Raw genomic sequence first — 16,354 nt, 5'->3', positions numbered from 1 at the left:
AAAACACACCTGTTGATGTCAGTAATTGATTCGGTATTATATTTGATTAAAAACTGTTTTTTTTTTTTTTTTTTTTTGCAGGTCATCGGGACGCTTAAACAAAGAATAGAGACAAAGTTGAGTCATGAAAGCAACCTTGAAAGTCTCACCCAGGAAGCTCAGCTGTTTCTGCTGCACGAAGAAGACCGAATAGTCAACGCCAGAAGAAACGCTCTCAATGAATCTCCAGCTAGTCTCCCACCAACAAAATACTCCAATGATTCATTTGATAGAGGTGAGAGAGACTACGCTACCAAATGTTCAGTTCTCATTCGAACGTTGTTGCAGAAATTTTCTCAACATTTATGTCTGCATTAGGCTTTCTCAAGATGTAGCAATAGCAGGGTGTCTGCAAGTCCGGAATTTCTGGAAAGTACGAAAAGAGTACTGATTTTTCAAGGGCGGTTCGGAAGCAAGGTACACTCTACTACAGATATGGACAAATGGAATTTTAGAAGTCGTCGAAGCGCGTAGATTTGGCAGCGTCCAATGGTACGACTGCGACGCCATATTGAAAACTTATTTACTTTCTGTTTTAAGAGTGGGTCTCGTCAATTTTGTGTTATTTTTTCGTGTTCTTAGTTGAGGTTTTCGTTATTTTGAGTCCTATCAATTTTTTAAATTCATCTGATGGCTTATCAAAGCTAACGGATCTACCAGAACCTCATTTTGAACTGCACGGCAAAGACGATACGACTTGTGACGTCACTCGATGGCTTATAATCTCAGCACTGCCACTTTGGCACTCCGTTTGTCCATACCTGTAGTAGAGTGTACCTTGGTTCGGAAGTACTGAAAAAGTGCGGAAATTCCGCAAGAAGGTCCGAAATTGTTTTCATTTTTCTTTTATTTTTGTCCCAATTTGAGCAGGAAATTAAAATTTTTGAAATTTCTTCAGTCGTCGGTACTGTAAAAGTACTGATTTTTGGCCAGCCTGTTTTGGTAGACACCCTGAATAAAGAAAATAGAGAATCTGAAATCTGGATTGCTGTGCTATTTCCAAGATACAAGCTTCTCTAGTTTCACTGTGAATGAACCCAGAACAGCAAAATCTAGATAACCCAAAATATCGATAATGCACTTCAGAAGGAGCTCAGTCTAAACTTATTCTCAGCTAATAGGTGTTAGATAGAAATAGAAAAGAAGAAGGGGTTGGCAGACTGGCAGTTATCAGATCGACTCAGTATAACTCTGTGATATTGCTGAAATGATGCGAATCGCCTCACTTGAGTTCTTGGAATTTTGAATAGTTCGATCTACCAGTACTATGAATATCTTAGAGATAAAATCGATCTCGAGAAATATTGAAATTGGATTGATTTTATTTTGATTCACTTCTGGAAAGACCCACGCAAAAAATGTAGAAAAAGTGGAGTGTCAAAGAGTTTGCGCCTTATCTCATGTATGAAATGGTGAAAAAATGCACCTGAAGTACCAACTCCAAATATTCTCAGTTCTTAGCCGTTAGGAACTTTACAAACCTAGAAAAGAGGGAAGTTTTGAAAAGTTTTAGGAATCTGGAAAGTGAAGGAATCTTTCATAAAAGTGTCGCCTTTCATGGAAATTTAGTCTTTTCACACTCTGAATGAGTAACAAACACCAAAATTGTCCTAGTAACAAAAATGTTAAGCTGCATATTTCTGCTTTGATTTTTTATTTTCAGATTTTTGTTTTACACCCTTAGGAAGGTTGAAATGATAGGGTGAAACTCCAAAAGACCAATTTATTATTAGAAAACCCAAGAAGCGTGTAGGACTTATGCTGTTTTTCTTTGATCAGATTTTATCCATCGAACAGATCACAATTTTTACACAGTACTTACATGTAGACATACAAATGTATGAAATGTTGTATGAATATGCACAAAAATCAATTTGAATTTATGGACCTCTGTCTTTTTATGAATATTTGACTGCCCCGAGAATCTTCTGGAGTTGTCAATGCATTTTATCTATTTTGCTTACAAGCAACCCTCTCGATTTTTTACCTTTTAGATGTAAGAACCAAGTTCATATTATTATCAAAGTCAATTAAATGACCTGAGATACATTGGCTCTGTTTCTAGGTGATAACAAAAGGAGGAGTTTATCCACAGCGTTCAATGCAATGTTCCGACGATACTCAAATTCGTACAAAGATTCTCTCAAAGAATCAGAACTGGAACCCAGTGAAGCTGGATACTGGTGAGTGATAAGTTTTGCACATTACAGGGACTTATATCGCAAGATTACTTTGGAATATTTTCAAAAATTAGATGAGCTTCCGTAGGGAGAAAGTTCTGTTTTCTCTCCTCTACCGCACAGCTATCATTCTCTGATTTGCTTTTTCTTCTGTTATCAACTGGCAATGAAACACTGATGTCCAAAGTGTGAAACCACGTATCTCCGTTTGCGACGTTGCAGACTTCCTATCTTACTTTTAGGGGATGGCAACCCTAAAATCGAAAATGAGATAGTATTAAAAATTGAAGCAGGAAGGTATAAGAAGCATAATGGCTCTGTCCCGATTGAAAAATTCGCAAAATCGGTACAGATATGAATGATTGTAAGTCTGACTGGTGACGTCATGCGCTCCTGGTGCGACTGCAATTCACAGGCACACAACTCGAAGTCTGGTGCGTTCACTGTCTTGCGCTGCGAAGTCGCCTTAATAGTCACACCAAAGCAAAGAAAAAAGAGTCGGCCAGGAACCAGCGAGATCGGTGCGAACTAATAACTTGTTGCGAAAACGAGTCGACCAGTTGACACCACTGACAGAATGCAGAGTACAGGCTGCAAAATGCGAGACGGAGCTCATGACGTCACGCGCTCAGCTGTTTTTTCGCGAGAGCGGCTCAACAAATGCAGATATTCTCAAACGGATTTCGGCATCGTTCATTGGACACTTTTCCTCGTTGATCGAGCCAAACTTAAGTTTCTTATGGAACACTAGCCACCGTAATTTCTTGAAAACTTCCTTGAATATTCTTCTCTTTCAGCAGAATATTCTGTGGGAGTTTCAAGCTTCAAAGTTGGCTTGTTTCTTTTTGGAAGAATAAAATAGGAGCAGAAAAAAAATTGCAGTGGACTTACAAGGTTTTGCACTTCGGCCAACGATATTTCTCTCTTATGAACACCAGTTTCATATGAATAATTTTGATTTACCCTCGCTCTATATTCCTTCAACTTAAATATTGGATAAAAATGTCTTTATTTTGCCCTCGTTCAATTAAAAAATTTCTTAATTTTACTTTAGTGGTTGAATGGTGAGGAGTTTCCACCCTGTACAACATTTAATTTAAATTGTGTTGGTGCATAGATTGCTTTATCTTATAGCTATTTTAAAATTCAAAATATTTGACTTATCCTCCCTTCTCTAATGCAAGGGCGTATCTCATTTTTCCTGTCAGCTCTCTGCTTCGTGCCTTCATGCCTCTCAGGGTTTAGGTTGAAATTAAGGTGCGCCTTCAAGTTAGAGGAGCAATATTATTTCAAGCTTCTTGAATAATTTTCATCCCTTGGCCTTGTCTACTCTCCGTTATGATGAACTTTAACGCTGATCAACTTTAATTTCTTTATCCTGTAATATCAACAAACAACTTGCAACAGGTTTTTTTGCAAGGCTAACAATCAGGAATCTAAGGGCAGGCCTCTTGGCTGTGAATGCTTGCTTCACCAAGCCTAAAACATGAAAGAACATCCTTTGAGGCATTCGCCTTGAATAATACATTCCAAAACATGTATGCCTATTTTTATTTTTTGTGTGCTTTGTTAGACTTAAAAATAACCTGATCCCATGTATTTTCTAGGTTCTTTAAAAGGAAAAATTGTGAAGTGAAGCGAGTGGTCATGTGTGGAGTTCTCTTGGATGAGTGGCTTAAAGAATTAGCAGCAATCACGCAAGAACATGCTGTGAGTATTTTCTATGTTTCAATAAAACCGTACCTCAGGTATTTTTGATTCATCAAGTTCCTGCTTTTTCATGGGTGAGCATTAGACAATTTTTTTGGGAAACGATAAATACTTGACAACCACTCTTCGGTTGCCTGATTTTATATTTTGTTTATTTCCTGAAGACCAATTTAACTCTTTATTGCTTGGGCCATCAAGAAAATCAGCAAAGAGAGAAGTAAAATCAGATTTTTCTCTTTCTCCTTCAGGATTGCAAATAAAAACTCATACTTCCTCATTAAATAAAATCACAACTGGGTATATTTTATGTATAATTTATATCAGATCAATGATTATTTCGATATCAAATTTTAAGCTGCAGGCTGGTAAAATGGCAGCTACCTACTTTACTGTGTGTGTGAATCACTAAATGGTTTTCACTAAGCAGAAGGAAACCAATGCAACTACAGTGTTGTCCAAACTGTGCTACTTCTTTTTTGCTTTAAAAAATACTGAATAACGACGGTAACACTCCTAAACCACAGATCTCGGTTTGCAACGTTTTAAAATTCCTTTTCTTCTTTGTTTTTAAATAAAAAGTTACCCAACAACAGTTTTTAAAAACTTCCTTAATTTTTCCTCTATGTGTGGAGAAAAATTTGTGAAAACTTCAAGGAATGATGTTGATTTGTTCCTCCTATGAAAAGTAACTCAAGAGCGGAGGTTCTTAAACATAGTAAACGAGATATGTGATTTGGGAGTATCACTGTCAATACACATAAAAGAATAAAATTCACACAATCCTTATCCTATAAAATTAACTATATTTTGGTAAAAAAATGAAAACTATCTACTTACCTGGGCTACTTGTAGACAAAAATGCTGATGCATGATTTTTACAACACTTCACTTGCACTAATTCCTTATTCAAATGCAATCCAACTGGATTGTATATTTATGAATGATGTAAGAGCCTAAGGAAAGGACGGTTGTTTCGAGTATCAAAATCCTAAAAGTATTTTCTACCTCCGTTTATGAGACCTTAATTAAAATCGTTGTCGTCTCTCAGATGGAACCTGCTTTACTAATTGGAACTCTTTGATTCTGTTTCAGATCGCCAAAAGTTGACCTGTAGTCCGTCAATTTTCATTTCACGTTGCAATACTCTGTTTTGTTGTTTTAACATTGCTTTTCAAAAGCAAAAGATTTTATCTACGTTTTTTAGCTTGTTGTACCTTTCTTCCATCCAATCAGCGTAAATTCATCGTGCTCATGCTTTTTTAAACCATGTTTTAATCATACATTTATTTTTTAACATGAAATATTTATTCATTTATTCTGTTTTGAGAGTGAAAAAGTTTTAAAAATAATTTTATAGGAAGGCACTTAACTACTTTCGTTTTGTTACTACACTGTGCATTATGTTTTTAAAAAGACAAAAAAAAATTTATTTGTTGTTATTTTTTACTTTCATTTTAATAAATCAATCGCAAATAAACAGTTCTCGTGGTTTTTCCTTTACAATCTGTTCAATGAAATTTCTCTATTACACCGATGATTTGAAGGTTCAAGAAGTCAATGATGGCAGTTAAGGTGCTGTAATATAAACCTTAATAACAGTAGGTACTTGAAACTTAGTAAACACAATTTATTTTTGTACACAAACAAACTCATTATTCTTTCATGTATCTTCGACAAATGACAGCAGAAAAAAGACAGCCTGGAGGAAATTCAAATGAAGTAATAGGGAGAGATAAGTTTCTAAACATTAGAAGAGGAGATTCCCAAGTAATAGGGAGAGATAAGTCTCTAAACATTAGAAGCAGAGATTCCCAGTTTTTGAACCAGATTCTCTGATTTTTCCCTGAAATTTTTCATTACCTCATAAATCTCAGATTTTCCCGGTGTAAACAGCACAACTTAGTCTGAGGAAAACTCGATCCATTTTCGTCATGTTGAAATTCGATTAGCACCAAAATTTTGTAAGTTAAAATTGAGCCTAGAGTGCCCCCCGCCCCATGGATCTATGGGGGGTGCCACAGTAGATGTAGCAATAGAGAAGGGCTGGAAAATTTGGTCCGTTTTGCTCTACCAAACCGGACCAACGGTTTACAAGATATTTCCATTTTTCTGTTTCAAAACTCGATCCATTTTGATCATGATGAAATATTGACCAGCATTAAAATTTTAAAAATTAAAATTGAGCCTAGGTTGCCCCCGATGCCATGGGTCTATGGAGACGGGGGTTGCAAAAGTAGTCTTAAGAGTGCAGAGGGACGTTAGAGGATGATATTCCCAATATCTTCAGTGGATTTCCTGATTTTTCCCTGAGATTTTTCATTCCTTGATAAATCCTGGATTTCCTTGGGCTAGACACCATGGAATGACTACACAGATTGAACGCTAAAGAGTATTTTAGACTTTCTTGATGTCCTCATTTTAATTATCATGCTAATTCACTTGGCCGCATGTCTCACATTAAATGTGTTTACATATCTTTGTATGTCTAACACCTGTTTAAAAAAAAAAGTTTTGCTTTTTTTTGCAAAAAAAAAAAAAAAAAAAAAAAAAGAAAAACAGTAACTAGGTATCTTCAAAATAGTAACATCACGAATTGAAAAAGAAAACTGTTTTAATTTCTTTTTTCTGCGAAAAAAAATATTAAACAGGGTATAACAGTACAGTTATGTCAATGTAACAAATGACTAAACTTTTGCTGGAGTTCTGTCTTAACCGGTGTCATTATTACAGGAGAGGAGACTAAATTTTCAGCGGGGGAAAAGGCTTATACAAAAAATAAGTACTGAGGTCAAGCATGAATATGTTCTTACATTAGTATCAAACTGTAGGGAAATCTTACAGTAATATCATAATAATAATAAAAAAACATTCACTTGTCTGAGGTCCATCAGAATTGAGAAAAGTTCAAGAGAAAATGCAATACATAAACAAAAGTGAGTGTTGACGCAATATTCTGAGGGAAATAAACACTTCTTCCTATGTCCATTAGGCAAATTAGTGAAGCTTGTGGTAAACAAGTTTTGAAAGGTTGGCCATTCGTACTGGGCAAAAATCGATTGTCACTATCAATACACCGGATCAACAAATCTCTTTTGATGAAGCAAAATTAGTGTCAGAGTATCATACATTGAGTTGTAGGAAAAAAACTCACAGAATTTTTCCAATTTTCTCTGACCAAAATGAGAAAAAGTCTGTTACTTTTTTTCACGACACATATAGCAACATGCATTAAAAACATAGGAGCGATTTCTGCTCCTAATTAAAACTTTACCTTTAAGATTAACAGAAGAAAGAAACAAAAAACAATACTTTCTCCATCCAAAAGAGGTAAAAGAGAGAACAAATCTCTTCAAAAGTGTACGGGCTAATTGAGATTTTGTTTTAATGGCCATGGAAACTTGTGAACAGGAGAGAAAGTAAACAATAGGAAAAATCCACTCTTTCTTACAGCATGCCATACAGTCCCTGAAGTTTTCAAAGCAATTTTTTACCTGAATCTGAACCCGAAAATCATCTTGTAAATTAAGGGTGGGCGGTTTCTTCAAAATTTGCAGCAATGAAAGATGTCACAAGACGTACCTTAGGTATTTTCATTTGAGATATAATACTGCAGGTAAATATCGAACGGATTTTAGCCGGATATCAGAAAATATTGAATGAAACTGAACTATTAAACTAATATTCATGGTTCATGTACAAGCGAGGTTGTCTTGAATCAAAGTAAAGTTCTTACCTTAGGTCTAATTTTCACTAGAAGCTTCAGATGTTTGCACAGTTATCTTTTTCATCACCCGTTTTACCATTGAACTTTGATCAAACTATGTGAAAAAGAAGCACCATTCAACATCAAGGTTCTCTTATAATAGTACTGATGAAACTACTTCCAACTGTTACTTCGGTCTTTGCTCCAAAAAATAATAGAACCTTTGCTAAAACCCTGTTAGAGTCTGCGTCAACTACACTTATGCACTTGTGGACTGCAACAGGAGATCTACTATCTTATTCTTGCATTTGCTTCCCATGCAAAAACGATGTCAGAAGATCTTCTGTTGCAGTCTAAAAGTACGTAAACTTAGTTGGCATGGACTCTGGGAACACTTTTCTAAGAACACTTAAATGCTAATTCACAGATGGAGGTACATACCATCAAGAAGGCGACATACATTGTAAACGTTTTCATATCAATAGCTGTTGCACATAGACAGATTGATGGCTTTTGAGATTAACAATAGGAATACCTATGTGGACTTTTCTTGAAGCTCCCGTCTGTCACAGAATTAGAAAATCAAACAATATCTAGGCCGACTTGTATAAATTCTTCTGAAAAGCTAGTAAACAGATTGATTTAGTGGAAAAAATTGTCAGAATTTTCTCATCTCTGCTATGTTACAATTATTGATAAAATAACTATACGCAGAACAATACAGACTTCCTCAAGCGAGCACTAAATTAATTTCATGCTTTCTTGGCCCTCACAGCACGGATTTTAGTTGGATCATACTTGTATGTTTTGACCGGTGCTTCTCTTCCAGCGCGGGCAAATGCTATTGCATCAATTCTTTCCCTTTCCTTTAGTTCCTGGACGACTTTCATGTTAGACCAAGCTGGAAAAAAAGAAAAACGTCTGATTTCAAACAGAGAATGAAGCACAAAGTTTTATATTAGACTTGGAAAATTTCTGCAAAAGAGAAAACAAGATTTGAAAAATATATTAAATACAATTTTTTAAGGCAAGCTCATGCATGATTCATTCACAACAATAATTGAGCTTCAGCTATTTGGCCTCACAGACCCTACACCCTTGAGTACAGGAACACAGAGAGTTCCAAAACACTGTTTTCTACCATCCGACATGTTGCTTCAAGGTCACATGTACAATTTTATATCATAATTCCTGACTTTAGAGTATAATGTGCAATTTGCTTCAATTTTTAAAAGTTTAAAGCCAAATGAAGGGGCTAGGTAGCCAGCTGGCTAGTTAAGAGGGAGGCCGCCGCATTTGGCCTGCGCAGTGGGGCGTGCAGAATTTCTCAACACCCCTGTAGCTTTATCAACGTGATACAGATATTCCTGATAAGATAGTTGTACTTTCTTTGAACCTTTCTTTCACAGTCGCTTAAACTTCGGTGCCACAACACAATAGTAGTAATAGTAACAATCAATACCACATTTCTTGGATTCACCTCGAGACATCGCTTACTAATCAAATTGATCTGGATAACACCAAACTCAGATAAACGCAAGTTTTGTGTGTGAATAAAGTAAAAATGAAAGTCTTAGACATGAGACCGCATTTATGCTCAATCAATTTAATTTAATTTACATCTTCAGATGTCACTAAACACTGCCCACAAAACTTGTAGGATTGAATTGACATGTTTACATTCGCTTGATTTTGATTAGACTTAGATTCGACAAACAAATTTAATCACACTCAGTGTGCCATGAACCTCTACTTTAAATTCAGGTGAGACTAGACTTGATGCACTTTTGATTCAGTGCTTAACTACTTGTGGGCAGCGGCTCTAATTGTGAACAAGAGTCTCAACCCATACGTCTCTGTTACTTTCTGTACTAGATTAGATTTGGTGACAATATGATGCGTCTCTGTCAAATTGAGTTTGCGTCTGATCTACATCCAATCAAAACAAATCGACCCAACATAGATGCGACCCTGATTGTATTGATTGATAAAGTTGATGTATGCTTACAAGATTTCACTTCTTCGACGAAAGTTTTCTTTGAATCCAACTTCTTTGCAGCTGGCGCCACAGCCGGGATTCCTAATTTGTCTTTAAGGCCTGGAATTTTAAGAACTATAACCTGGACCAGGGAGAAGGTATTGGTTGTCGTCCAGTAGACGCAGACTGCTGTGGGAAAATGCAGGGTGAACGGGAAAAGAGCTACAGGTACAGCTCGGAGTATATACTTCATCCATGGTCCCATTCCAGCTTGCATTTTACCAAATTCAGCACCTAACTAGAAAAAAGAGGAATCACCAATTTCAGAATTTAATTAACGGAAACAGAAAGCTCTGATTTGGCATGATCTCATCCCAATAATAAGCATAAAATAGGAGAAGGTTTAGGAAAAAAATTGATGTACTTTTCTGGGTGGATAAAATTTTTGGGTAGAATTCAATTTAATCATGAGATCAACTTCATTGTTTCACCAATTTCTTCGGGTAATTTGAAAATTCGATTTCGAAACAGTTCGATTTGTGCCCAAAATTTGGTACAGTTTGATAATTGGTGGCAAAAAAACCATTTTTTAGATTTTGGAGACTGAAAGAATGGAAAATCCTCAAACATACGTCATTGCTGTCAATGCTCTCAGAGTTTCGTTGAAAATTTGACGAAAATTATTTGATTCAAAATTTTCATAAGAACAATCGAAGATGTTGCATCTATGCTAACTTGGGCCTTAAGTGTCCCATAATAGTTGTTTTTCGGCACCATAAAGCTTTTCCTTGGATCAACTACTTCACCGACTGCATAATTTATTGCGTCTCTTGAACATTTTATTATTCTAAGTTGGCGTGTTACCACTCTCACTGATTTGATTGGCGTCAACTATCAAAACATCGTTCTGAAATGTTACTGATCCATTAGGGAGCTAATCATTTAAAAAAGTGGAAATCGGATAATTTTTTCAATTGAAGGTTTGTCTCAGAAAAACTAAGTGCAAAAAATGGAATTTTTGTCTTCTTTCTACCGATGCTTGAGTTATTTTCCACATAACTTATGAATTGGAACTTGACTTACCTCTAGAGTCAAAAACAAAGTTGCGCTGGTTATTAGAGGGAGTAAGTAGTACTGATCAGCAACTGTGAGATCTGTAAACCAAAACAAGCCTCCCTCCCTCATACTTGGTACTGGAGCGTTGGCCATCCCGCGAAGTCCGAGGAAGAAACATAAAAAGATAGGTGCCTAAAAAAGATGAAAATAAAATAAAAATTAGACTGAAAAACCTTACGAAAGACCTGAATGATCATCGAGGAAATGAGCACAAAACTGGCTCTGAGACGATTGATTCTTCAAGTCTAATTGCTGTTTTCGTGTTTTGTTAACCTAACAAATTTCTTCCATTCACTGATATGTACGCACTTGGTACTCAAGAGCTTACAAATAAAGCTGTGATTATGTCATTCATAAGAAAGAAAAGGAAATATACAGACAAGGGGAGGTGACATATCAGCCCGCCTAGATTTGGATGGGAGTGTGGCCAAAAAATTCTTCAAAAAAAATCATTGGACCTCTATTTCGCCGTTAGGAAGCCCCAGAAGACCCTTAACTGTTTACAAACATTTGGGAAACAATGTTGCTTGCTGAGGTGTATGTCGGTGTCAGTACTGAAATTAATGGAATTTGAGCACCGTTTGATCTGTATGGTTTCATGATACAACCTCGCCCTGACATTGGGAAAACGTTGCAGAGGAACTATAATTATGGTTTCAATTTTTATGGCTGCAAGCTGAATAAGGTAAATTTCATATGAAAATTACAAACATTATATCGTGAAATATATATATATCAAGCCGCTATCAGTCATGAATAATGACGCATCGTCTAAGTGTCGCAGCGATTAAAGCGTTCGTCCGGACCGCCAGAGTTGGCAGGGCGGTCAAGACATCTTCGCAGTTTGACGCGCCTTCAATCCGGCGAAGCTGCAACATGCTTACAGCCGTGGTTGAATAGTTGTATGAAATGAAATCACGGGAAATTTCGTCGAAATATTTTATTTAGTCCTATTTTCCTATTTCTTTTTACGGAAAAAACTAGCGAAATAACGAAAAGTGGATTTTTTTACAATAGAAAAAAAACCATGGTCCCTGATTCTAATAAAAATTCTATATAGGAATTCTAATAGGGATTCCATTAGGAAAGTTATTCTTGCTTTTTAAGGTGAAAATTAAATTTCAGTCATGAATAATCACGCATCTTCTAAGTTTCGCAGCGATTTAAGCGTTCGTCCCACCCGCCAGGGTTGGCAGGGCGGTCAAGACATCTTCGCAGTTTGACGCGCCTTCAATCCAGCGAAGCTGCAACATGCTTACAGCCGTGGTCGAATAGTTGTATGTCACGCCTGCCGTAAACGATCCCAAATATAGATGGTATCACACGAAAAGGAGCTTATTTACCTCGATTGCAACGTTGCAGATGACGGTTAATGATTCAATTTGAATCAATATTTTTTTAAAAGTCGGCGCACGGATTCTTTAAAAATATACAATAATTTTACGAACGATTTTAATTGAAATCACGGGAAATTTCGTCGAAATATTTTATTTTGCCCTATTTTCCTTTTTCTTTTTACGGAAAAAACTAGCGAAATAACGAAAAGTGGATTTTTTTACTATCGAAAAAAAACCATGGTCCCTGATTCTAATAGGAATTCTATACAGGAATTCTAATAGTGATTCTATCAGGAAAGTTATTCTTGCTTTTTAAGGTGAAAATTAAATTGCAGTCATGAATAATCACGCATCTTCTAAGTGTCGCAGCGATTTAAGCGTTCGTCCCACCCGCCAGGGTTGGCAGGGCGGTCAAGACATCTTCGCAGTTTGGCGCGCCTTCAATCCAGCGAAGCTGCAACATGCTTACAGCCGTGGTAGAATAGTTGTATGTCACGCCTGCCGTGAACGATCCCAAATATCGATGGTATCAAGCGAAAAGGAGCTTATTTACCTCGATTGCAACGTTGCAAATGACAGTTAATGCTTCAATTTGAGTCAATATTTTTTAAAAGTCGGTGCACAGGTTCTCTAAAAAAATTTACAATAATTTTAGGAACGATTTTAATTGAAATCACGGGAAATTTTGTCGAAATATTTAATTTAAACCTATTTCCCTTTGTTTCTTTTTACGTAAAAAAAAACCACTGTCCCTGATTCTAAATCGTAGCTATTAGGATAGTTATTTTTGCTTTTTTCGGCGAAACTTAAATTGCAGTGATGAATAATGAAGCATCGTCTAAGTGTCGCAGCCATTTGCGCGTTCGTCCCACCCGCCAGAGTTGGCGGGGCGATCAAGACATCTTTGCAGTTTGACGATCCTTCAATCTGGCAAGGCTGCAACATGCTTACAGCCGTGGTCAAATGGTTGTATGAGTGATCCCAGAGAACCCCCTTTAACATTGCGATGACTTTTCTTCCTTGCAAATTACGTTTTTTGATGGCCCGATCGAACTTCCCATCTTGGGTCAGCTATACTGGAAGGTATTTAAATTCTTCACATCCGTTGATGTACCGGCCATCCTCCAACTCTATACCTTGCTCATCACCACCAATAACTAATTTTTCAGTTTTGGAGGCACTAGTGTTTCCATAGCAACTCTTTGATACTGTCTCATTATCCCAGATAGAAGGGAAAGGGCCACAAAATAGCGAAAGCGCAGTAGTGCAAGTCCAAGAGCTTGAATGGGCCAGTCCATCTCTAACTTAGCTAAAATTAGAGAGGAGGTAAAAGCAAAAAAATTTAGAGAGATAGGGGAAAAAAAAATTTTTGACAAACGATATACCTGGACCATCGGTAGCAGCATTGATTTCAAAGGATTGATTCCATGTTCCTTCATATAGTTGTGAAGCTCCTGACTGACTCTTGCAACTTCCAACTGATCACCTCTTTTGCGTGCCAATGTTAGTTCCTGGTTCAACTCTTGAGTCCTGGGCATGAATTTTGACATATTAGCAGCATTTATCTGATTCTTGACATAAATGGGAAATAAGACGGTTCGAATGACGCACGTGCAGATGACGATGGTAAGCCACCAAGGTAAATCGCAGGAAGTATGGAGCCAGTCTAATGTTATTTGTACCCATCCTACTGGAGTCGTCGTTTTCCCTATTCCTAAATCCTGTAGAGTAGGGTTTACAGAATTTACTGCAACCTACAGGGAACAGAAAAAAATTGAAAATAACAAATGTGAAAGAAAAGACATTAATTTACTGTGGAATGCTGCATTATGCATCGTTTCTTGAACGAAGGAACAAAACTCCATTTCAAGTTGAGTATCCAAAATGTATTTTATATAGAGTCATGTTCATGAATAAAATCTTCAAGTATTGTAAACCAGTATTGCTCAATGTAAAGACATATCATAGACAATAATTGTAATACTACTGTATTTAGGACACCTGGCAGTTGAAAATCCATTTGTGCTTTTGCTTGTGGAGGAGAGGTATCAACAAAGGTCGTTTTTGGTCCACCCTGAATTCCCTGATTCTGTGATTTCTTCCTCCTTGGAGACCTATAGTCATGGTTCTGTCATTTTCAGACTCTTTCCAGGCCTGGCAGTAGCCTAAACATAAATCTGAAGGCCTAGAGAACCCGAATGCCGCAAAGCCCACATTTTTCACTAAAATCGGGCTACAGAATTATGCTGAGGCCATTACTAGACTCAGAAAAACCCCGAAAAGGGCTTAGTTATGACTCATGTCAAAAATTGTACCTTCAAAGAACCAAAAAAAAAGATGAGTTAAAGGATAATGCCTGGGCACGAAAATGACCCTTATCAATATACCTCATTAAAAGATCATGATAACTAATTATTATGATGTACAGACTCGGAAGATAACCTGAGAAAATGAAATAATTCTTAAATTTACAAAAGCTAACACTTACCGCTAAGGTATCTATTAAAGTGTCACTGGAGAGGGGTTGTGCAACGGAGGCAGCTGCTGAGCTATCTGCAGCTGGTGTGACAGTCGTTGCTTCTAGAACTGTTGATGATGTCCCTTCAGATGGTTTAACTGGTGAGGCTACTGTGGATGCTGTGACTGGTTCTGTAGCTTTCTTTGCGCTTTCCTCCAAAATTTTTTCAGCAGCTTGTAATAATCCTGGTGATGTAGATAAAGTTCTCAAGACAATTGTGCACTGTTTGTTTAGGAGATTCGACTGCTGGATGCCTTGCCTGAGCAACTGACTGTGAAAACAGGAGTGGTTTTCGAACTGAAAAAAGAGAGGGTTAACATAGAAATCAAAGTTCTGAAGAAAATATTACTGCTATGGGGAAAGTCTAAAAGCACTTAACTCATCAGCAGCGTATAAAAATTTGTGGTTGGTGGAGCTCTTGGCTCCACTTTCAGTCATAGGATGCTTGAAGGTAAACTCTGGTGGTCCTGATGCAAAGTTCAGCTGGAGCAAAAAGAGAAGTTATTTCATAAAGAAAATGGCTTAAAAATCACAATGAGTGCATCAGAAAAGTCTGAGAAAGACTCACTAACTACACTATCTGCGTTGGTAGTGTCGATCTTTAAACTTCTAAAACGATACTATAGCATAAGTGAAAATTTTGCAAGAGGAGTCATTCCATCCAGCCCTTGCGCAACAGGATGCTTGACAATACTCAACATGGCCGACACCAACCCACCAAAAAAAACATGAAGAGACTAGACTTCATCAACTACCGTGTTTATCATCACAATTCCCATGCACTGATACAGACTGATCGTCGTCCTTCCTCACAATTTGTGCGCAAAAGCATCAGTCATGCTGAATATTGAGTAACATCCTAGTGTTCGGGGGTTGGGTTGAACAACTTCTCTTACCAAATAATCACCTGTGCCGGAATATTGCATAGAAAACGCATATTTCTAGCGCAGATTGTGAAGTAAGGAGTGTATTTCAGACTTTCCTGATGTCCTCATTGAGATTTTTCAGCCATTTCCTTGGAGAAACAACTCTTTGGCGGCTCTGGCTGAGGTTTGAAACAGACCCATTCTTGGCACACTGAGTCCTTGCCAAAGAAGTTTATGCACTTTAAGACTGCAATAGAAGATCCGCCATTTCATTCCTTGCATTTACCTTACTCGAAAAAAGACAATCTTCCATCACAGTCTAAAAGTGCGTGAAGTTATTTGCCGTGGACTCTACAAGTCTCGATAATGTTGTTCAAAGATTGACCCCAGACAAGCGCCAGTGTCATTGCAATCCTAATAAACCCCATGGCTCCAAAAATGCAGCCTTAAAAATGCCGACTGATGGACTGGAAAGAGCAGAATTTATGGATGTCTTATCGCAAGAGGAATGTTTGTCTAAGTTCCAAGAAAAATACAACATAACTGTGAGAGACCTCATTGGACTTACCCCTACTGTGTGATAGAGTAAACTTTTGCATTAAAATAAAAAAGGGAAAAAAACAATTTTAAGATTCTTATGCAATAGATAACTCCTTGAGAACATGGGTACTTCCACTCACCCGATAGCTACGTTTATGAAGTGGACTCGTCCTGAGAAGAACTCGATAATTCCGAAACATGACTAGTTTCAAGCGGCGAAATGCAAACGAAGAAAATGATCAAATGTTCATGACAGTCAGCACTAGATGATAGAATTTCCCGAAGAAACTACCATGCCGCTTACATTACATTACACATGCATCGTGAATTGAAAAACTAACCTCAAAAACGTGGTTCAATTCCAATT

General features: G+C 37.2%; 2 protein-coding genes across 4 annotated transcripts in view; one reads left to right on the top strand and one right to left on the bottom strand.

The window, feature by feature from the left end:
* LOC109044694 (FHIP family protein AGAP011705) overlaps positions 1–6,485 on the top strand; it is a 30,648-nt gene extending 24,163 nt beyond the window's left edge. For all 3 annotated transcript variants that reach the window (XM_019062524.2, XM_019062525.2, XM_019062523.2), the window contains 4 exons: positions 82–274; positions 2,105–2,222; positions 3,827–3,929; positions 5,022–6,485. In XM_019062524.2, coding sequence (XP_018918069.1) covers positions 82–274; positions 2,105–2,222; positions 3,827–3,929; positions 5,022–5,036 — 429 coding nt within the window. In that variant the 3' untranslated portion in view covers positions 5,037–6,485. The remainder of the gene's footprint in view (positions 1–81; positions 275–2,104; positions 2,223–3,826; positions 3,930–5,021) is intronic.
* A 37-nt stretch (positions 6,486–6,522) lies between these two features.
* On the bottom strand, positions 6,523–16,332 carry OXA1L (OXA1L mitochondrial inner membrane protein). Its single transcript, XM_019062526.2, has 6 exons — positions 16,128–16,332; positions 14,552–14,878; positions 13,449–13,817; positions 10,694–10,858; positions 9,641–9,908; positions 6,523–8,533 (listed from the first exon to the last, which is right to left on the bottom strand). Exons 1-6 carry the CDS (start codon positions 16,185–16,187, stop codon positions 8,385–8,387), a joined length of 1,338 nt encoding a protein of 445 aa, XP_018918071.2. The 5' UTR covers positions 16,188–16,332; the 3' UTR covers positions 6,523–8,384.
* Positions 16,333–16,354: the final 22 nt, after the last annotated feature.

This window comes from Bemisia tabaci, chromosome 10 (assembly GCF_918797505.1).
Source record: "Bemisia tabaci chromosome 10, PGI_BMITA_v3".
Taxonomy (NCBI): Eukaryota; Metazoa; Arthropoda; class Insecta; order Hemiptera; family Aleyrodidae; genus Bemisia; species Bemisia tabaci.
This window is presented reverse-complemented; position numbering and strand designations above follow the sequence as displayed.